General features: G+C 46.0%; 2 protein-coding genes across 2 annotated transcripts in view; one reads left to right on the top strand and one right to left on the bottom strand.

Moving 5' to 3' along the window:
* LOC309566803 (vomeronasal type-2 receptor 26-like) overlaps positions 1–22587 on the top strand; it is a gene marked incomplete at both ends in the record, with an annotated part of 356998 nt that overhangs the window by 173236 nt on the left and 161175 nt on the right. The window lies entirely within an intron of this gene.
* LOC309567108 (vomeronasal type-2 receptor 26-like) lies at positions 9974–11057 on the bottom strand. Its single transcript, XM_082272438.1, has one exon. It carries the CDS (start codon positions 11006–11008, stop codon positions 10157–10159), a length of 852 nt encoding a protein of 283 aa, XP_082128564.1. The 5' UTR covers positions 11009–11057; the 3' UTR covers positions 9974–10156.

Genomic DNA, 22587 nt, shown 5'->3' with positions numbered 1-22587 from the left:
TTATAACAGTGTATTTGGGTACTGCAAAAATGTTGCCTCTTTTGCTGTGTTAACTGTGCTACACACAGTGACAACAGTTACTGGCCAATTTTTTGTATAACTGGTGTGATAGACCAGTGGCCCCCAATACCACAGATTGAAGTGGGGTGTTATCTAACAGTATACTTTCATAACAGTGTATTTGTGTATTTGTGTCCTGCAAAAATATTGCCTCTTTTGCTGAGTTAACTCTGCTACACACAGTGCCAAACTTACTGGCCAATTTTTTGTATAACTGGTGTGCTAGACCAGTGGCCCCCCCAATACCACAGATTGAAGCGGGGTGTCATCTAACAGTATACTTTCATAACAGTGTATTTGTTTCCTGCAAAAATATTGCCTCTTTTGCTGAGTTAACTCTGCTACACACAGTACCAAAGTTACTGGCCAATTTTTTGAATAACTGGTGTGAAAGACCAGTGGCCCCCAAAACCACAGATTGAAGCAGGGTGTTATATACCTTCTTCCACATATACTGCGCTTCTCTAGAGACTTTTGTCATAGGGTAATTAAAAAAATGACACGCAGAGGAAGAGGCAGGCCCTTACACAGGGGTGGTAGGGGTAGGGCAGGAGCAGTAGGCCGGAGCCAAAGTGTGAAGTTTCAGAAGGTGCGTTCGATTATGTCAAAGGACTCACCAGACTTGGTTGAGTGGCTCACTCAGCCTTCCTCTTCTGCACCCTACTCATCCTCTCTATCTGCACCCTCTTCACTCTCTGCTGTGTGCACCCCCAAAGACACCACCACCACCACCATATACCCTCCGCTTGAGTCACTGGAATTATTTTCCGATCCATCACAAGACATTTGCATTGCGCAGCCATTCTTGGCATCGGATCAGGAAGAGGAGGAAGCAACAGCCGCCACCCAGCAGGTTGGTCCTCGCTGTTGTTGCCTACTCCGAGATCTCAAATGTTAGTGGTGGGGAAGGTGACGTGGATGATGACGTGTTTATGGACATCACGTGGGCGTCCACAAGAGAGGAGGAGGAGGAGAATTCAGAGGGAGAGATGGACAAGCAGATAGGGAGGAGAAGCAGGCAGAACTTACATTGCACAGGAGGAACAAAGCAGACTGCTAATGTATCAGGAGCGAGCCATCAACAATGTACAGTCACATCTGGCGCTCCCAGGATGCTGCCACATGGCTCTTCAGTGTGGGCTTTTTTAATACGTCACCTGCTGACAACAGTGTTGCCATCTGCAGCCTTTGCAGTCAACGCATAAGCCGCGGTAAGCCCAACACTTACCTAGGGGTGCCTGCCTTAAGAAGGCACCTGGACTCCCATCACTGAGCCCAGTGGGAGTAACGCTGTTAGAACCCACAAAGCCATACTCCATGCTCTCACCATCCAGCCTCTTCTCCTTCTCCTTCTCCTCTCACCTCACATTTGTCCTCCACTCCACCTTCCATCATGCCGTCCTCACGTTGTTCTGAAAAAAGGCAGGCTTACGTGGCCCAAATGTTGGAGCATAAAAAAATGATGACGCTGGATAACCCTCTTGCCCAACGATTGACTGCTGGCTTGTTGGAACTGATAGCCCGCCAACTACTGCCATATCAACTGGTGGACTCAGAGGCCATTCGTAAATTTGTGGCCATTGGAACACCACAATGGAAGGTCCCAGGCAGGAAATATTTCTTGCAAAAGGGCATTCCTGAGCTATATGGCCATGTTCAGCGGCAAGTGAATGTATCTGTGGCACGCAATATCGGTGCCAAGATACAGCGGTGCCACAGACACGTGGTCTAGCAAACACGGGCAGGGAAGGTATCTAACTTTTACTGCCAGTGTCTGACACCACTCAATTTGACAATTGGTAAAGTGGTGTGCGACAATGGTGCCAATCTGCTGAGCGCGCTGAAACAGGGCAAAATTACACACGTGCCAAGCATGGCCCATGTCCTGATCTTGGTCGTGCAGTGATTCGTTGCCAAATACCCTTGGGTCCAGGATACCCTTGGCAGCAGGCCAGGAAGATCTCGGGCCATTTCAGAAGATCATACACAGCCATGGCTCGCCTTGCTGTCATTCAGCGGCGGCACAACCTACCTGTCAGGCGTCTTATTTGTGATTGCCCGACGTGATGGAACTCAACGTTGCATATGCTTGATAGACTGCTCCAGCAGAAACGTGCAGTTAACGACTATGTGTATGAACTCTGCAGCAGGACAGGTTCTGGGGAGCTTGGGTTTTTTTTCACCGCGCCAGTGGCTGCTCATGCGCGACGCATGCTGACTACTGCGGCCATTTGATGGGATCCCCAAACTGGTCAGTCGCGGCCAGGGCACCATCAGTGACATTGTACCTTACACCTTCTTTCTGGAGCGTGCATTGCGTTGTGTCATTGATCAGCAGGAGCAAGAAGATGAGGAAGTCGCAATGTTTGATGAATTCCCAGGGGGTGCTACTCCATCTGAGACAAGTCAACAACAGGAGTCTGAAGAGGAGTCAGAGGAGGATGGTGCTGGGGGGGATGAGGAGGAGCAAGAAGAGCATGCTTTAAACCTTTCTGGGATCCCTGGTGTCCGTGGATGGGGGGAGGAGAACGAGGACGATATTATCCTGGATGATGAGCAGGAGCCAGGCCACTACATCGCTTCCAGTTTAGTGCGAATGGGGGCCTTCATGCTCCAGTATTTTAAGGAGGAACCCTGTATAAAAAGCATAAAGGGCAAGGACATGTACTGAGTGGCAACATACTTAGACCCCCGGTACAAACAAAAAATTACGGAAATGTTACCACCATCACAGAGGGTGGTCAGAATGCAGCACTTCCAGGCCTTGCTTTGAGAAATGCTGCATTCTGCTTTTGCGTGCGCTGGCAAAGGAATTTCCAGTCACAGAGAAACAGTTGCGGGTAGCAATCCAACAGCGCCTGCAAGAAGAGGGCGTTTTGAAGATGTGTTGGTCACTTCTTTCAGCCGACCCATCGAAAATTATTGGCCGAAAATTATTTATCCTGTCAATGCCTAATGTACCTCCAGCCACAGAATACAACGTTCTTAGCTGTCAGGTAAACGCATGTGGGCTAATTTTTGGGGCCTGGAATGGGCGACACTTACTTCTGTATCCTGTGAATGCCCAATGTACCTCCAGCCACAGAATACAACTTTCTTTGCTGTCAGGTAAACGCATGTGGGCTGATTTTTGGGGCCTGGAATGGGCAACACTTACTTCTGTATCCTGTGAATGCCTAATGTACCTTCAGCCACAGAATACAACGTTCTTAGCTGTCAGGTAAACGCATGTGGGCTAATTTTTGGGGCCTGTAATGGCCGGGCGACACTTACTTCTGTATCCTGTGAATGCCTAATGTACCTCCAGCCAATCCTCCTCCTCCTCTTTTTCATCCTGTGTGTTTTGTTGCCCTGCAGGAATGATATCTGCATAAAGGGGGCTTTGTGAGGAAAGGAAGTCCTCTGCCTCCCACTTTTCTGCCTCAAGTGTCCTGTCCATGATTCCACAAAGTGTGTGCTTCAGCAGGTAGACTAGAGGACTATTGGTTGGGGAAGGTCCCAGGGAGGAACGGCTACCGGAGCCTGGTGAATGGGAAGCCTGAGATAGTGAGTGTTCGGATCCTCCACTACGAGGTTCCGAGGCTCCGCTCCACCGCATGCAGGCCTCAGCGCCATTTTGAGAGCGCGGCGTGCTGGCGGACACGAAAAAGTCAGTTAATTTGAGGGGCCCCCCCGGGATTTTTCCTCTTCCCCATGGTTGCAGGGTGTGGGCAGAAGGTGAGGGCTGTTAAAGGTGCTGGTGTCGCTTATGAAGCTACGGAGGGATCGAAGGAGACGGAGCTCGACTCTCACGCGGCCATCTACCTCGACTGCCGGCCACGCCCTCCCTCAGCTGATTTCTTATGTCACCACTCTTTTCTCAACTCTTGTGCCTTCTCTACCTGGATCTGATCTGCTAATAGATAGTGTACAGGCTGCCTAAACCGGCCTTCATAGCAGGAGACCTCCCTAGAAATGTGCTGATGAGAGTACACTTCTATCACGCCAAAGAGAAAATCCTGCAGGCGTTTCGTAACTCCACCAATGTTCCAGAGGTGTACAGTGGCCTTCAACTGCTTCCAGATCTCTCCAGGCACACAATACAGAGCTGGAGGAACCTTGCCACTATTACCAAAACCCCAAGGAACAACAACATCCCCCGCAAGTGGAGGTACCCGGCTGCTTTGTCTATCACCAATGAGGGTACCACCGTCCTGATCAAAACCTTGGAGGAGATGCTTGAAGCCCTGCGCAACTGGAACATTCTTCCCCCGGCACAATCAGGATTGACCACTTCCCCATCACCTTTGAGTCTAGACAATGAATGGCAGGTGGTCTCCTGTAAGCGCTCGGTAAAGAAGTGATCCACTGCGGGGCCCTAATTCCAAACTACGACTCATCCCAACAGTGTCCCTGGCCATAGGATACCTGAAACTCCTTATGGCCCTTGATAAACTGAATAACAGCTTTGCCTGTTCACGGACTGCTGTGAGGGTCCTTTTTTTTACATATGTTCACGTTCCTATTTTTATTTGACTGTATCCGTTCCACCCATGCACGCATTTTCCTCCTGCTCGCACCAGCTTTGAAAGATCCGTTCATTCCGCCCTCTGCTGCACCCCGGCTTACATTGGATATCGCCCTTTCATTTATAGAACCACATCTCCTTCATCATATCGAGACCCGTATACTGAGATCATGGCCATAAAATGCCTCTCCTTTAATGTTAATGGGTTAAACCACCCTGAAAAAAGACACTCGTTGTGAAAAGAAGTCGCCTCTAGCAGAGCGGACATTGTCGCAGTGCAGGAAACACATTTCCAAGCCGAAAACCATCATCCTTGTCTGCACAGAGACTTCCCCCATGTGTTCCTGGCTAATGGTCCTGAAAAGAGTAAGGGGATTTATGTTAGCTGTAAAGAACTCACTCACCTTCAAACTTCTCAACTCCATCTTGGATCACAACGGCCGATACATAATTCTCACCTGCGACATTAATGACCTTCCAATGACGATTGTGACCCTCTATGCCCTGAACTCTCACCAGCTCAGATTCCTGCGCAGACTGCTTACACAAGTTTATCGGGTTAAGTATGGGCACTTACTTTTATGCGGGGATTTTAACCTTGTTGTCGACCCCGGGTTGGATTCTTCTTGTCCACCCAGGGGCCGACCGGTATCACTGGGGGGGTTTGTTACACACTGAATGCTTACACGATGTATGGAGATGCTTGCATGCGTCTGAAAGGGACTACACATTATTTTCCTCCAGGCATCGCTCCTATTCATGTATAGACCTATTTGTTATGGATTTGTATCTTTTGGGGAAGTCTTCCTCCTCGGTGGTCAAGGACATCACATGGTCTGACCATGTGGCGGTCGAATTGACCATCGAGGAGGGAGCGCCCATTCAGTCTGCTTTTATTTGGCGTTGTGATAACAGGACTCTGCAGGATCCTAACTGCTATGCCCACATCAACTAAAGCCTTTGAGATTTTTTCGACATCAATTCTCCATCGGTGTCTGACCCTTGGGTGCTGTTGGGGGCACACAAAGCCTTCATTAGAGGTGTGGCCAAGAGACTATGGCAATCCAAGATGACTTCACTCCTCTCCCAAATTCACACCTTGGAATCTAAAAACAAACAGCATCCCTCAGACTCTGACTCCTCTGACCTCCTTCGACTGAGGCAGGACCTACGCTTACTGCTTCTGAAACAGTCAGACAGACAACTGCATTGCCTCAAGCAATGCTATTACACACAAGCAAATAAAGCTGGCAAACACCTAGCCAACAAGGTCAAACACAAACAGGCCAAGTCTAGGATCTCCTTCCTAGTAGACGCTTCTTCCCAACGTAAAACCTCCCATATCGAAGCGAAAGCCTATGCCGTCGCTGACTTCTATGGTACTTTATACAACTTGAAAGACAGCCCCTCTGAACCCCATTCAATGGAACGAGATATCAACCATTTTCTAGATTCCATCAACCTACCTACTCTCACTGACTCCCAGTTACGAACATTAAACTCCCCAAAAAAAAAACCCCAATCACACCGACAGAAATTGATGACAGTATCAAATCTCTGCCCAAAGGCAAATCTCCTGGGCCGGGTGGCCTAACCAACGAATACTATTAGCTTTTTCTCCCTCTACTCAGCCCCCACCTCACGGCAACCTTCGCAAAAGTGGTAGAGAAAGCCTCCCTACCTCGCGAAATGCTAGGCGCTTACATAATCACACTCCCTAAACTGGGGAAAGACCCCACCACCCCCGCTAATTTCTGCCCGATCTCCCTTCTAAATTCTGAAGCAAAGATCTTTTGCGAAAATACTAGCCCTGGCAGAAACCATCCGTGCCTATCTCTGGTTTCTCTGTCTCAGATTCCCAACACAAAATTAACTTATTTGCTGATTACATTATTCTCATGCTAGCAGCCACTGACATGGTGAAAAGAAGCCAAACTCCCCTGAGCCTTTCCTTGTGCCATACTCACACAGGTACTCATTGATGGCCCTCTGCTGCGTGTGCAGCCACTGCAGCATTGTCAATGGTGAGTTCCACCTGGTGGGCATGTCACAAATAAGGTGGTTGGTGGGCAGATTGAATTCGGAAATGGCCACAGACTTTTCTGGCCTACCTAAGGAGATATTGGAAGCCCGGGTATCTACTCAAGAAACGCTGCACCACCAGATTCAGAACATGTGCCAAGCATGGAACATGTGTCAAGTGTCCCTGTCGGAGGGTGGAGAGAAGGTTTGTGCCATTGTCACATATAACCATTCCTGGCTCAAGCTGTCTTGGCAACAACCATCTCTGAGCCTGCCCCTGCAGAGCTAACAGAATCTCTGCACCGGTGTGACTCCTATCCCATAGACAGACCAACTGAAGCACAGCATGGCATCTTTTAGCCTGACTGCTTGCGTAGCCCTTTGAACCCTTAGGGAGCACTGCTGCTTCAGAGGACAATTGAGCGGAAGAGGACATGGGGAAGGAGGAGGAGGTGGTGGAATAGCCAGATGTGGCAGAACCAGCACTAGCTTTTTGGAGGCGTGGTGGCAAAACAAGCTGAAACACCGAACCCTGTTGTGCATCCTTCCCAGCTGCCAGCAGAGTTACCCAGTGCGCCGTGAAAGAAATGTAATGTCCCTGTCCATGCCAGCTGGACCAAGAGTCAGCAGTAATGTGCATCTTCCTGCTGACCGCTTTGTCCAACGAGGCCAAAACACTACCTTCCACAGACGGAATGGCCTTACGTGAAAAGAAATGCCTTTTTGGGACCTGACACTGTGGTGCAGCACATTCCACAAATTCATGAAAGGGAGCCAAGTCTACCAGATGAAAAGGCAGCAACTGTAATGCTAAAAATTTGGCCAAGCTAGCATTAAGATGCTGAGCATGTGGATGGCTGGGACAGTATTTCTTTCTACGGTTCAAATACTCGGGTAGTGAAATTTGCCTGCTGCTCAAATCAAGCGGTGGTGTACTGCTAGCAGATTGGGTGCAAGTCTCTGTAGCACTCATTGCTATACCATCATCCCTCTCAATGCTGGTATTTGAGAAGGCATGAGGTATAGTAGGGTTACAGATCGCAGATGAGGAGCAAGGTGATGTATGCTTGATTTGATCTGGTGCCTCTTTCAGGTGCTATTGCCAACGAACTGCATGGCAGGTCATCCTATTCCTTGTCAAGCATGTGGTGCCCAAGCAGCTTGTGTTCTGGCCACGCTTGATCCGATTTAGACAGGTGTTGCAAACAGCAATGCTGTGGTCTACTGCACAGATGCTGAAAAAAGCCCACACTAATAAATGTTTTGGAGTCCGCGGGGATTTTGCAGCACCCTGCACCTGTGAAGCTCTGTGATGTGATGCAATAGGTTCGCTACTGCTATGGCAGCCCCTGGAGCACATCCTGCCTCATTGAAGTTGTGCATCCTCCTCATCCTCCCCCTCCTCCTCCTCTATCCTGTCAGGCACCCAAGTACAGTCAGTGACCTCATCATCCCCTCCCCCCTCGTCACTGGAGCAAACACAATATGCTTCAGCTATGGTAACATGACTGCTGGTTTCTTGTACGTCATTTGCATCCCTCTCTCTAGGCTCACGTTATTCCCTTCATCAACCTGGGAACCAACATCACAGCTTACAAATTGCTGCGCATCCTCCAGGACCGTGTCACTGACACTATGATCAAATAGTTCAGGTGACTTCTCCGTGCATGATGGTGGGGCGACTGAAGGAGTAGCTGTGGAGAAGGAGCCTGTGTAATGGGCTGCTTTGGCAGCTGCGGTGGAAGGCAAACTACTGGGAGCGTGGGTGTCAGAGGAGGATGAGGATGGCTTATTGATCCACTCCACCAACTCTTCCACATGTTGTGGATGAATAGCACGGGCAGCACCGGAAATAAAGGACGGGCATGCCCCGACTGCAGAGGATGCACTATGTCGACTGTGAACACCACTTTTCACAATGGACACAGAGGCTGCTTGCCCTCTTTTCGTGACCTGTGAGCATCTACCTCTCCTTGTCGGCCTTTCGTACATGATGTTGATACAGATCAATATAGAATATATGCAACTGAACAATAGATACTCAATGACCTGATATGATGTAATTGATAACCCTATAGATGACCTGTGGTGGTTATAGATGTACACAAGTGACCAATTAACAATACTCTCACTGATATCTGATGTAATCTATAATCCTATAGATGGATGATCTGTGATGCTTATAGAATGTTCCACAACTGACCAATGAATACTCTGACTGATTTCTGAAGTGATCTATAATCAAATAGGTCTGTGAATATTATAGAATGTTGCAGAAACTGACCGATGAACAATACTCTGACTGGTATCTGATGTAAAGAAATAAATCTCTCCCTACCTCACACAGGAACCTGGCCCTCCCTACACTGCTAGGAATGTCTCTCTGCACTGTCTGACTAAAAAAAAAATACTCTCTCCCTGCCTCAATCACATGACTGTCCCTGTCTCATCGTCCGCACAATGACATTACATGCTGCGGCTGCGCGAGCAGCCTTTATGTAGTGTGGGGCATGTACTTGGCCCCTGAGCCATGATTGGCTAAAGACAGCCATTTGATTGGCCAAACCATGAGGTCAGGGTACATTCTCAGGGGTGACTTGAATGATATCTGTGCAGGTTCATGCACAGATGTCTATTGAAGTCCCCCCGAAGTCGCCAAAAGTAGTGCAGCAACTACTTTTGGAAATTGGTGCTGCTGCAAATTAGGTGTTGCATCGATTGGGACACTTCTATTTCTGGAAACAGGCTGCGATTTGACATGCAATTTAACCTGTCAAATCACATATCAAATTGCTCCGATGTGAATAGGGTGTAATTGAGCTTCACCTGACAGTTTGTGTTTTTAAATGGGTGTGTGCTCTTGGAATACTGAAAAAAAATTCTGATGTGTGAAGCTTGTTTACTGGTAGTCCTGGGACTGTGTGCTTTTCCTGTGACTTTTATCTACATTATCTAATAAATAACTTTTTTATCCATTTATTCTGGAGTTCCACTACCTTCTTCATCAACTGTATCTACATTGAACACAGCTGTGGACTGGGCTGGCACCCAGGTGATCATCAGCATATGTGGAGGTGCATGCAGCCACGGGTTGTTTGAAGTGGTGTTCATCGCGCTTGTTTCTCACAGGAAGGATGTTATTTGCAGGATCGCCAAGTGAAAAAAAAAAAAAAGAATATTAATGCAGCCACCACATTTAAGGACTGGTAAGTTGAAATATATATATTACATGTTGTTGAGCTTAGATAGCACATGTACAGTATCTGTTCTCACAGCTACTGTACAAGTGATATCTGATGGCTCTTTACCAACTGTTACATTTTGCAGCATGCCAGATAAATACCAACAATAGTCATTTGGGTGAACAGCATTACATTTTTCACTGTGCAAATGAAAAAATTGTCTATTTCTAGTGCAAAAATATTTTTATTATATTATTGCTATTTTAGTTATGTGTGGTGCACAACAGCTCTCTATATAAATGGTTATTTCTGTCACATATTTTACCCAATTATCATTATTTGATAAGCAATATATTTTGCTAAATAATGTTTACATTAAATTATACTAATGGTTCGTCTGCAGAACACGATTTCTGAAGTTGAGATAAGGTTTAACCATCAGAACATACACTTTTGGAAAAAATATACAGCTCAGTATTCCAGCACTAGAGGCCAATATGGCGAAAATCTCCACAACCACCATGTATTTCCCTGTGGTGCTCAGATAGGCCGGGATCATGGCAATCCAGACACTGCAGAACACCAGCATGCTGAAGGTGATGTACTTGGCCTCATTAAAACTGTCAGGTAATGTCCTCACCATAAAAGCCAGAACAAAACTCACAGCTGCCAGAAACCCCATATAACCCAACACAGAGTAGAACCCGATAACTGACCCTTCATTACACTGAATGATGATCTTCTCAGGATAGGAGTGCATATCATACTCTTGGTGGGGAGGAGACACTGACAGCCAAATAACACAAATCAGAACTTGGACAGAAGAACAGGTCAGAACTACAAAAATAGCTGCTTTGACTCCCACCAACTTCCTCCATACACTGCCGGGTTTGGTGGCTTTGAAGGCAATGTAGACCATTATAGTCTTGGCCAGAACAGAAGAGACAGCGATGGAGAAGAAAATGCCAAATAAACTTTGTCTTAGTATGCAGGTTATATCCACAGGACATCCAAGGAACAAGAAGACACAGAGGAAGCTTAGCAAGATGGAGATCAAGAGAATGAAGCTCACGGTTCGGTTGTTGGCTTTCACAATAGGTGTATTCCAATAACAAATGAGAATTTGAAATACAACTAAAGTAATGACACAAAGCAATACAGCTACTGATGATAAAACTAAAACCAGCTCATCATTTTCATATGACAGAAACTCGTGCGTCTTGGGAATACATGTCATTTTTTTCTTGTCCGGCCACTCTTCATCAGGACATTGATGGCAAACCTCACTGTCTAAAAACAAAAAAAAAAAGATAAGTTTTTACACTAAAGCCTTTTTTTTTTCTTTTTTTTTTTTTTAAAGAAATCTCTCCTTGGAGAAATACTCTGGTTGCAAATATCAATCTTTAATTTAAAAAAAATAAGTCTTGTAGACTTTGTGTCATTTTGGTTCAATGGTTTTGGTGCTTTATGGGTCACCGACTGTGATTCACTCTGACTGACTGTATGATTTTTATGGATCAAAAACAAGTCAGGGACAACCAGTCATTATAGAGTCTATTTATCAATGTTTTTACCCAGGTTTCACATATTTATCTACAATTTACCTATAGTCAGATAAGGTTCTATTGGAAAATGGGTAAATTTTAAGTAAAAGATTGGGATTTTTGAGTGAAAACATTGTTAAATATACCCATCTCAAACTATTGAGCACATTTCTATTTGTTCAGTTTAACAGAAGTTTTAATGTAGTTTAATTATGCAATATTAACAGTTTATATTATCCACTGTGACCAAAAAAACCTTGTGTGCGAGCCGCTCAGGCTTAGGAAAGGGGGCTTCATTGTTGTGAGTGCTGGCTTTGGGAGGGAGCTTGTCCCAGCTACCAATGTCAATATGTAAAGATATGGGTATCACTGTAGCCACACATTGAAGCAAGTCAACTCGTGGTGGTATATGGTAACCTCAGCCTGGGTTCCCGCCAAGCCACACCTCTAATACTTTTTTGCTCTGCCCTTAGAGCTTAATCATGGGGATGGAGATCTTAATCATGGGGGGGTTATGCATCATTGGTTGCCTCAATCAAAAGGAACATGCGAGATGTTCATGTATCTAGCATTGGAGCTCTCCAATCAAATTGAATAAATGAGCAACCACTGAAATCAGGACTTCAAAGCAAAAAAAAAATCAAAGATCAAAAGTGAAATGAAAAACAATGATGCATGGTATAGCCTAAAGTATAATACAAACCCATTTATTAGATTTTTTTGAGAGCTCCACAGTGGGATTCATGTACACCTGACATTTTCCTTTTATTGATTGAGGCAAACATTGATGCACAATCCCCCCCCCCCCCCCGAAGCTTGGGATCTACATCTCCATAATTAAGCTCTGAGGGGCGAAGTGAAATGAGCTGGGAGCATGGCCTGGCAGGAGCTGAGGCTGAGTTGCCACATACTACCATGAGTGGGCTTGCTACCATGTGCGGCTACAGGGATACCCAGATTTGTATTGTCCAGTTATGGATCCATCCAAATAATTTACATACATTCAGCCATTACTATTATAGCACAATTAGTTGCTATTGCTTCTTTTTTATTTATTTTTTTAACAATAGCTTTATTGTATTTTAGAAAAAACATACAGAGTCAAAATATGTGCAATGCCATAGTAGCAAAATGTAAACAAACTGAAGAAGGAAAGAGAAGGAGGGGGGGGGAAGGAGTGGGAGGAAGGGGTGGGGGTAGAGGAAGAATGATGGTCTTGCATGGTACAGGGGGAGAGCATCATCATGAGTAACAGATGTAAAGAAAAAAAATAAAATAAAAATAAGCGTAACTTCCATCCGTGTCATCTGGTTGCTATGACCGTCAAGTACCAGTCTGTGTAGTGGAAGGGCTTCATGAGCTGCTGGATTTCTGCAGTAGTAAGCTCATGCTCCATAAAGGAGCGCCATTTGCTGAAAAACTTCTTCGTAGAGGTGAAATGTTGTAAGATGGTGTCCATTTGCTCCTTGTATAGTAGGGATTTTAATTCCATTTTGACTGCAGAAAGGGAAGGTGGGGTAGGTAGAATCCAGGATTTCAAAATGGCTCTCTTAGCTGCCAGAAAGCATAAATGTGACCAGATAGGTATAGTGACTGGTGGTCTGGTATGAGGAAGGGGGTCCGGGGGAGTAGTTCCAAAGAGCATAAGGTGGGGCGATTTCCGTAGATGTGTATTTGTGACTGTGTTGGCGTAATGGGTTACCTTGTCCCAATATGAGGCCATCTTGGGACAGAACCAAACCTGTGGGCCAGCGAGGGGTTGGTTGATGCACAGTGAGGGCATACAGCATTAGTCTTGGTGGTTTTAGTGAAGAAGCTCGGGATGGCTTTGTGGATAAGTTTGAACTGAGTTTCTCTCTAAAGTTCATTCAAAGTAAGCTTCCGGGTTTGAAGATATCCATTGAGAATGTTCTGGGACAGGTCTGGCTTAGGAAAGTTTGTGCGCCATTTATCAAATAGCTTATCCGTAAGGTGGGGGGAATAGCTCGCGTTGTAAGGTTTTTTAGACCGAGAATATCGAATATGAGCGTTGTTCCACCAAGTTGTCCAGTACAGTGTGTTGAAAGCCCGCAGACAAATTTGGTGAGCATGAGGAAATGTATGATATTGCTTGATAATTATTGAGGAAATGTGACTTGGGAAGGTCGAATTCCGCAGCAAGGGCATTGAAGGGTTTAAAAGTCATTGTGTCAGTCTGAATCAGTGAGCCGGCCATGGTAAGGCCTTTGGAGTTCCAATACTCTAAGGCAACCTGGTCCATTGCCTGTGGAAACATTGAGTTCCCCGACAGAGGGAGGTGGACTGAGATTCCTAGCGGCAAACGCAGCTTCTTTCAAACTTCTCTCCATGCTATGAAGGTATCCCTGAGAAGGGTAGGGTGTTAAAAGTTTTTCGGTAGGGAGTGAAACTTACTGTGCAGGATGCCCGCTAGCTGCAGGGGGTGTGCTATTTGCGCCTCCAAGGTGATGTTAGTGTAGCAGTTCCCTTCAGCTAGCCAGTCCAGGCTATATCGTAACAAGCATGCAAGGTTATAAAACCTAATATCAGGAAGACCAGCCACCCCTGCGTTCTTCGGGAGACGTAGTTTGTTTAGCTAAATGCGGGGATGTTTCCCGTGCCAGATACATTTTGAAAATGCTTGGTTCAGGAGTTGAACATCTTTGTGCCTCAAAAGGATCGGTACTGTTTGTAGCGGGTAAAGCAGGCAGGGAAAACTGACCATTTTGATTAGGTGACATCTCCCTAAGAATGACAGGGGTAGATTTTGCCACATATCTAGTTCCTTCCAGATCTTTTCAATTAGTGGGGTGTAATTAAGTGTGTATAAGGAAACTGGGTTCTTGCTAATTCTGATGCCTAAGTATGTAATATGGGAATGGGCAAGTGGGAAGGGGGAGGAAGTGTCCCATTCAGATGCGGTTATCGGGGTGAGTGGGAGAACCTCGCTCTTATCATAATTTATGTTGAGTGTGTGTGAGTGTTTTGAAATTATTTAGAATTTGTTGTATAGTTTTTAGGTCATCATTTGGCTTTGACGTAAAGAGCAACATATCATCAGCAAGGCGAGATTGAACAGAATCGTGGCGAGCGGACAACCCTGCCTCGTACCCTTGTGAAGGGGGATAGTGTCAGATATACCTGCGGAGGAGACAATCTTGGCTGTCGGGTGAGCATACAGTGGGTACGGAAAGTATTCAGACCCCCTTAAATTTTTCACTCTTTGTTATATTGCAGCCATTTGCTAAAATCATTTAAGTTCATTCTTCTTCCTCATGAATGTACACATAGCACCCCATACTGACAGAAAAACACAGAATTGTTGACATTGTTGCAGATTTATTAAAAAAGAAAAACTGAAATATCACATGGTCCTAAGTATTCAGACCCTTTGCTCAGTATTTAGTAGAAGCCCCCTTTTGATCTAATACAGCCAGGAGTCTTTTTGGGAAAGATGCAACAAGTCTTTCACACCTGCATTTGGGGATCCTCTGCCATTCCTCCTTGCAGATCCTCTCCAGTTCTGTCAGGTTGGATGGTAAACGTTGGTGGACAGCCATTTTTAGGTCTCTCCAGAGATGCTCAATTGGGTTTAAGTCAGGGCTCTGGCTGGGCCATTCAAGAACAGTCACGGAGTTGTTGTGAAGCCACTCCTTCGTTATTTTAGCTGTGTGCTTAGGGTCATTGTCTTGTTGGAAGGTAAACCTTCGGCCCAGTCTGAGGTCCAGAGCACTCTGGAGAAGGTTTTTGTCCAGGATATCCCTGTACTTGGCCGCATTCATCTTTCCCTCAATTGCAACCAGTGGTCCTGTCCCTGCAGCTGAAAAACACCCCCACAGCATGATGCTGCCACCACCATGCTTCACTGTTGGGACTGTTGGGACTGTTGGGACTGTATTGGACAGGTGATGAGCAGTGCCTGGTTTTCTCCACACATACTTAGAATTAAGGCCAAAAAGTTCTATTTTGGTCTCATCAGACCAGAGAATCTTATTTCTCACCATCTTGGAGTCATTCAGGTGTTTTTTAGCAAACTCCATGCGGGCTTTCATGTGTCTTACACTGAGGAGAGGCTTCCATCGGGCCACTCTGCCGTAAAGCCCCGACTGGTGGAGGGCTGCAGTGATGGTTGACTTTCTACAACTTTCTCCCATCTCCTGACTGCATCTCTGGAGCTCAGCCACAGTGATCTTTGGGTTCTTCTTTACCTCTCTCACCAAGGCTCTTCTCCCCCGATAGCTCAGTTTGGCCGGACGGCCAGCTCTAGGAAGGGTTCTGGTCATCCCAAACATCTTCCATTTGAGGATTATGGAGGCCACTGTGCTCTTAGGAACCTTAAGTGCAGCAGAAATCTTTTTGTAACCTTGGCCAGATCTGTGCCTTGCCACAATTCTGTCTCTGAGCTCTTCAGGCAGTTCCTTTGACCTCATGATTCTCATTTGCTCTGACATGCATTGTGATCTGGAAGGTCTTATATAGACAGGTGTGTGGCTTTCCTAATCAAGTCCAATCAGTATAATCAAACACAGCTGGACTCAAATGAAGGTGTAGAACCATCTCAAGGATGATCAGAAGAAATGGAAAGCACCTGAGTTAAATATATGAGTGTCACAGCAAAGGGTCTGAATACTTAGGACCATGTGATATTTCAGTTTTTCTTTTTTAATAAATCTGCAACAATGTCAACAATTCTGTGTTTTTCTGTCAGTATGGGGTGCTATGTGTACATTCATGAGGAAGAAGAATGAACTTAAATAATTTTAGCAAATGGCTGCAATATCAAAGAGTGAAAAATTTAAGGGGGTCTGAATACTTTCCGTACCCACTGTACATAGCTTAGGACATGACCCGTAAAGCCCAATCTCTCCAGGGTCAGAAAAAGCCAGTTAAAGTTAATATTGTCAAAGGCTCTTTCCGCATCCAGGGAAACGATAGCTAGATGTTTAGAGGGGTTAGCCTTTACATATTCAAGAGCAAAGCAATGACTTTGCGGATATTCTAGGTCACAGATCAGCCTTTGACAAATCCTATTTGTGTTTCATGGATGAGGGGAGGCAAATCTGGATGCCACAATTTTAGCCATCAATTTGGCGTCAATATTCAATAGTGAAATTGGGTGATATGAGCCAGGCAGCAAACTATCCTTACCTTTTTTGGCGATGCGTTTTATATGAACCTGGTATCCGGTTGGGAGGTAAGTGCCCTATGTCCAGAGCGTGTTGAAGAGGGGAGTAAAGGAGGGTAGTAGGGTATCTGACATTTTCTTGTCAGAAAATAGCCGTCGGCCCAGGGGCTTTGTGGTTAGCCAAAGTTTTGATGGAGCTGGTTTTCGTCTTGAGTTATGGGGGGCAATGATGAGAGCTAATTGGGAATCTGAGAGGGAGGGAAGGTTTAGGGTGTTCAGTAGTTTATTTGCCACTGCCGAATCTATGTGTCCCAGAGAGTAGATATCCATGTAGTATTTCTCTAGAATGCTTGTAATGTCTTTAGGAGAGTGATGCGGCCTTGGTTGTCACGGAGGTTGGTTATGTGCGTTGGGGAATATGTCCCTTTTATAAGTCTTGATAGCAGTTTACTGGGTTTGTTGCCAAACCGATGGAGTTTGGCATCTAGGTGCGAGCGTTTTGTTTGTTCTACACGGCCCATAGGTCAAAGTGCCCTTTGGCCGTGTGCCACGTCTTGACTTTGTCTGGTGTGTTAGAAGAGGTCATGTTCTGTTGGGCTATACGAAGTTGGTCGCTGAGCTGGGTGTACGTGTCCATTAGGGTCTGCTTGTATCGGGCGGTGTACGAGATAATGTTACCTCACAGGACCGTTTTGCCCGCCTCCTATAACAGAGTCGGGTTAGTGTCCCCGTCTCCGATGTGGGAGAGAAAGGCTGCCCAGGAAGTTTTGTAAAAAATTAATAAAGTCTTTGTTTTCTGCGAGGTAGTTGTGGAATTTCCACTGTCTAGGTACGTTCTGGTTGTGCGTCAAGTCTATTGAGAGTGATATAGAGGAATAGTCGGAGATTGCCATTTCTTGTATGGTCGAGGAAGTGAGATATGGGATCAGACTGTGGGTACAGAACAAATAGTCAAATCGGGGAAGAGAGTTGTGGGGGTGGGAAAAAAACCTGTATTCCCTATCAATGGGATGGGTTAGGCGCCAATAGTCAATTAAGTTTAGAGAGTCAGTCATATCAGAGAGAGGAGTAGATTGTGCGTGAGGAGGTGTTAATGTGGGAGCAGAGGATGGGAACCCGGTCTTGCGATCTTCCAGTGGAGACATGGCCGAGTTGAAATCCCCATCTACTATTTGGTATGTAGCAGGGTTTTTCAGGAGCCATGTCGCTGTATTTTCGAAGAAAGCCTTCGTGGGGGAGTTGGGGGCATAGACAGTTGAGATTTGGAGGGAGTGCTCGGCAAATTGGAGAACGACTGAGACCCTCCTGCCTACATCGTCAGCGAGTATGGAGTGTGTGGGGCAGGAGAGGTTTTTATTCAAGAGGATTATCGTGCCAGGTTTACGGTTTATCGATGGTGATCCCACTACCTCTCCCACCCACACCTTTTGGTGGAAGGTGTCTGCAGGCAGGTGCATCTCCTGAAGGAGGGCGATGTTCGCCTTCAGGCATTTTAGGTGGCGCAGGATACACATCAGTTTATTTGGGGAATGTAGGCCCTACACGTTCCAGGAGATAATGGTCAGGGGGGCCATAACATTGGGTGATTAGGTATAGAGATAGGAAGTAAATGCAGGTGGCAAAGGCTGTCATGGGCCATATCTGTCAGTGACAGGATATGTGATGCAAGGGGATCAAAGGGAGAAAGGGGAGTTACGCGAGGGGGGTGACAATTGAACAGGCGGTATGGGGGGGGGAAAGGGGTGAACAGGAGAACTCTCGAGCAACGTACTCCCTTCACCTTTTTTATGCATGTGGAGGGGTGTGAACACTGTCGGCTCCCAGCCCGAGGTGCAAACCGGGAGAGGGTTCATGGGTGAGGTATGGGTGCGTGATAGGCACTGCGGTGCAGGTGCCAGTATGGAGAAGGGCAAAGGGCGCGTAGTGCTAATGCTAGGAGATGTGCATGGTGAAGGAGAGGGGGGTGAGCATGTAGTGCCAAAATGGATAACTAGAACAATTATTAAAGAAATACCCTTATAAAACAGTCAGCCTTTCAATATGAGAAAAATGAAAAAATACATTCTAAATCACTTGTGTTACCAGTTCAGCGAAGAGGGTGCGGGGAGTTCACTCCCTGGGAAGGGCAGTTCAGCAGGTCAGGCAATCCTTCAGGTGAGTAGGCGATGGGTACTTGGTGCTCCGTATTTGATCTTTTTTGTATGTTTCCTTGGTAGGTGTAAATTAGGCTTTCCTGGACAGCGTTGCTTTTCTAACTGGGGACGGACCTTCTTCCATAGGTCGGTTAGCGGATTGGAGATATTTTTCTGCTTCAGCGGGTGAATGAAAAGAAATACGATCTCCTTCAGGGGTGGTGATGTGCAATATGGCGGGGTTGACTTGCTGCTGGAACAGTGTGGTGCATACCGGGGAGAAGGCCTTGTGCCTCCTGGACACCTCCTCTGAGTAATCCACAAAAAGAAGTAATGTGTAGCCATCTACCTGAAGTGAGCGGGACTGTTGGAAACGCAGAAGTATGAGATTTTTCAATTGTCTCCTTTGCTGGAGGGTAAATTGGGACATGTCTGCATATAGCTGCAAGCCTTCATAGGGTTGCGGAAGAGAGGGCAGCAATCTGGCTTTTGAGAGGAGCTGCTCTTTTACTTGGAAGAAATGTATTTTCATAAGGACATCTCTAGATACAGAATCATCAAGGTGTCTAGGCTTCGGGATTCTATGAATGCGGTCTATGGCCATCTCCATATGAGTAAGGCCTGGCAGCAATGTAGATATCAGAGTATGGGCGTATTCCTGCAAGTTGTGCGGAAGGACCGACTCTGGGACCCCCCGAATCTTCACGTTGTTTCGACGTGAATGATCCTCTAAGTCCGCAAGTTTGGATTTGACCCACAGCATGTCATTATTTTGGTGTTCGTAAGCGTGTATTAGATCGTTGACAGTGCTGGTGCATTCCCCCATCTTTTCTTCCACATAGTGAACTCTGGTGTCAATACGCTTAACATCTTGTGCGCATTTTTGGACCAAGGAGGATAAATTAGTCATGAGTGAGGATTGTAGTAATAGCATCATCTCTTTTAATGTAGAGTCTATCACTGGTTGGCCCGTAGTCTGAAATGCAGCTATTGGGGATATGATGGAGGTGTCCGCTTGCAGATGAATAAGATCACTGCTGGCAGTTGTGGCCTCGTGGATAGGTGAATCCATCCGCATCCTGGCCTTAGCAGGGCTGCCTGTGGTCGGGGATGAGGATGTGGGGTCCCCGCTGGGTGATGTGGGGGGTTCCCCCTCTCTAGGCCTTTGATCTGAGTCAGGGAGGTCAGTGTAGTGGGCGGATGGTTGTGCATTATCTCCGTCGGCGGCGTCATCTTGGGATGTTTCATGCGGCGCCGGTCTGTGGAAGAAGGCCATCAGTTTCTTTGGCCGGTATTCCTCCTTGCACTTCCTGGATGACATTGCGGCGGTCGGTGGAGGATCCGGGTGTAGGCTGGCGGTTTTAAAGGCTCGATGTCCGGTCGATGCAGTAGTATTCTCTGGTCCTCGGCTCGGAGCTCAGAGTCAGATGTCCATCTCTGAGCCCGCGCAAACCACGCCCCCTCGAAGTATGAGATTTTTGTCTGCATAATTCAAATAGCTCACAATGACAGGTTTGGGGTTCTTCCTGCTCTCTGAGGGTTGGCCAACTCTATGCGCCTGTTCTACTGTGCAGGTGGAGGTAATACCCAGCGCTCCAGGGATGGTCATGGTGCACAAATGTGATAGAGCATCAGGTTTGACAGATTCTTGACCCCCTATTATCCAGAGATTGTTACGCCTGGAGCGGTTTTCTAGGTCCTCTATCTTGTCCTGTAGGATTTGCAGAGCGTGGTCGTGAGCGGGAATGTTCCTGCTGTTATAGGTCACTTCATCCTCCAAGGAGGATATCCTCATTTCAGCCTCCTGCAGTTGCTGCTTGTGTGTTTGGAGGTCCTTTTGGATTTGTGCCATTCCCTGTACAAACTGATGGAATTCAACATTTTTATTTTTGCCTACTTCTCTATCGAAGTCTCGAAGAAAAGGATAACTTTTAAGCAAATCCGCACAGGGCTTTTTCAGCAAAAAGTAAAATTCACTCGGGCCTGTTCTTCGCCTCCAAGAACCTTACGGAGACCAGCCTTCCTTTTATTGCCCTTCAGAGGCTGAAGCATACCTACCTATGCTACATTCAGGAAGCCAACCAAATCTCTCCTCCAGGTCATCACAGGTCCCTGGCCCCCTGGATCAACAAAGCCCATGGAATGACTCTCCAAAGTGCCTCAAATTCTCCGGGCAAAATAATCACTCCAAGCCACGCTAACATTTTGTCACCCTGGACTGATCTCAGTTTTCCATGGGTAATTGTATGACTGTTACATTGGTATCCTTAAGATGGTACTTGTTGTTTATCTGTTATCCTTCTTTAAAGGCCATGAATAGATCTCTGGCCTGTACATCCTCAACTAGAGTTCGCTCTTGAACCTTTCTCCATGGGCTTCACAATTTGCAACTGACATGCCTCCCTTTTTAATGACCCGGGTTTGCTACACTATCAATCCACGATTGAAAGGGTGGACCTATGATCCATCGAACGGGTCTGATACTGGGAGCTGGCTCGAATAGTGATCCCATGTGGAAAAAAAGTTAAGTTTCATGAATGTTTTTCAGTATGGTTTATTTTTGTTATCCTCTTTGTATGCATTTTCCTCCACTCAACTTCAGTATTTTATTTCGCTCTACACCAGCTTGTAAATCCGACTTTAGCAAATTTTTTTAGGAAGCTCTCACTGACATATCTAAATACATCTCCTCTCACCTCCCTAGATAACCATTTTGCAACTGTAAATCCAGCTCACATCTCCCTCTCAGACCTCCCCCCATGAAAGTTATTTCATGGAAGGTGAAAGGGCTTAGATCCCCCATCAAGAGACTCAAAATCTTACGACACCTTAAGAGACTAAAAACTGACATACAGTAGCTTTATTGCAGGAATCCCATTTGACCTCCCATGACTTCTGATGTATGAAAAAACTCTGGGTGGGCACAGTGTTGGGTTCTGACGCTATCAGGCAAAAAGCAAGTGTCCTCGTTCTGATTCACAAAAGCCTTTCCTGAGAAGTTCTTTCAGTAGACTCCGACAGCCAGGGTCGCTTTCTCACTGCCCACTTACACTTAGGCGACAGAGATACTTTAAATCACAAATGTATTTGCACCCAACAACCCTGGGAAACAATTTTTTGTGGACTTATCCACCAAATTATTAAAGCTCCCATATATATATATATATATATATATATATATATATATATATATATCCCACATAATAAAAAGGGACTTCAAATCTGTGCTCCACTCGATAGATCCACATCCAAAAGCCCAAGTAGGACACCAGTAGAGCCAGACATGACCCACTTTGTCACTGTAATGGACTCCCTCTACCTCACTGACACATGGAGACTATTGCACCCAGCAGACAAGGATTTTTCATTCTATTTAAATCACAATAATGTTTTCACCAGGATTGTCTACATCTTCTGTACTGACAGCATTTTACCAATGATCTCAGGGGCAGAGATTCATGACATAGCCATCTCAGATCAAGCCCGATCTTGGTCTCATTTGAAATTCCAGACTCCTCACCTAACCCCTGACTATGGCGCTTTCCCTCATACCTACACAACAACACAGACTTCCAATCATATATCAACTTGGCATGGAAATAATTTTCTTCCACCAACTCGACCCATCTGGACAACCCAAACCTTTACTGGTAAGCAGGCAAAGCATATCTCTGGGGAAGGGTCATTTCCTATGCAGCATCTTATAAGAAATACGCCCTAGCTAACTTCAAAGAAGCAAGTTCCCACCTCAAGCTAGCTCAACGTTTCCTTTATACACTTGATTCCTCTGAGAATAGAGTTGAATGACAGGCAGCCAAGCGTGCCTTTTATACTTGGGCAGATAAATTAGAGCTGACGAAACGAGCACACATGGAAGCCATGCTTCCCAAATATGGTTACTAGGCAGGCAAGCTTCTGGGGAGACTTTGCAAAGGCCCAAATTGTCCTACATACATTACCTCTCTAAGAGATAGTTCAGGCACTATTAAAACCACCTCAAAGGAGGTTAATGAAACAA

This window comes from Pelophylax lessonae (genome assembly GCF_965119305.1).
Source record: "Pelophylax lessonae genome assembly, chromosome: 1".
Lineage (NCBI taxonomy): Eukaryota > Metazoa > Chordata > Amphibia > Anura > Ranidae > Pelophylax > Pelophylax lessonae.
Note: the sequence above shows the minus strand (reverse complement) of the source record. Positions and strands in the feature narration are given on the sequence as shown.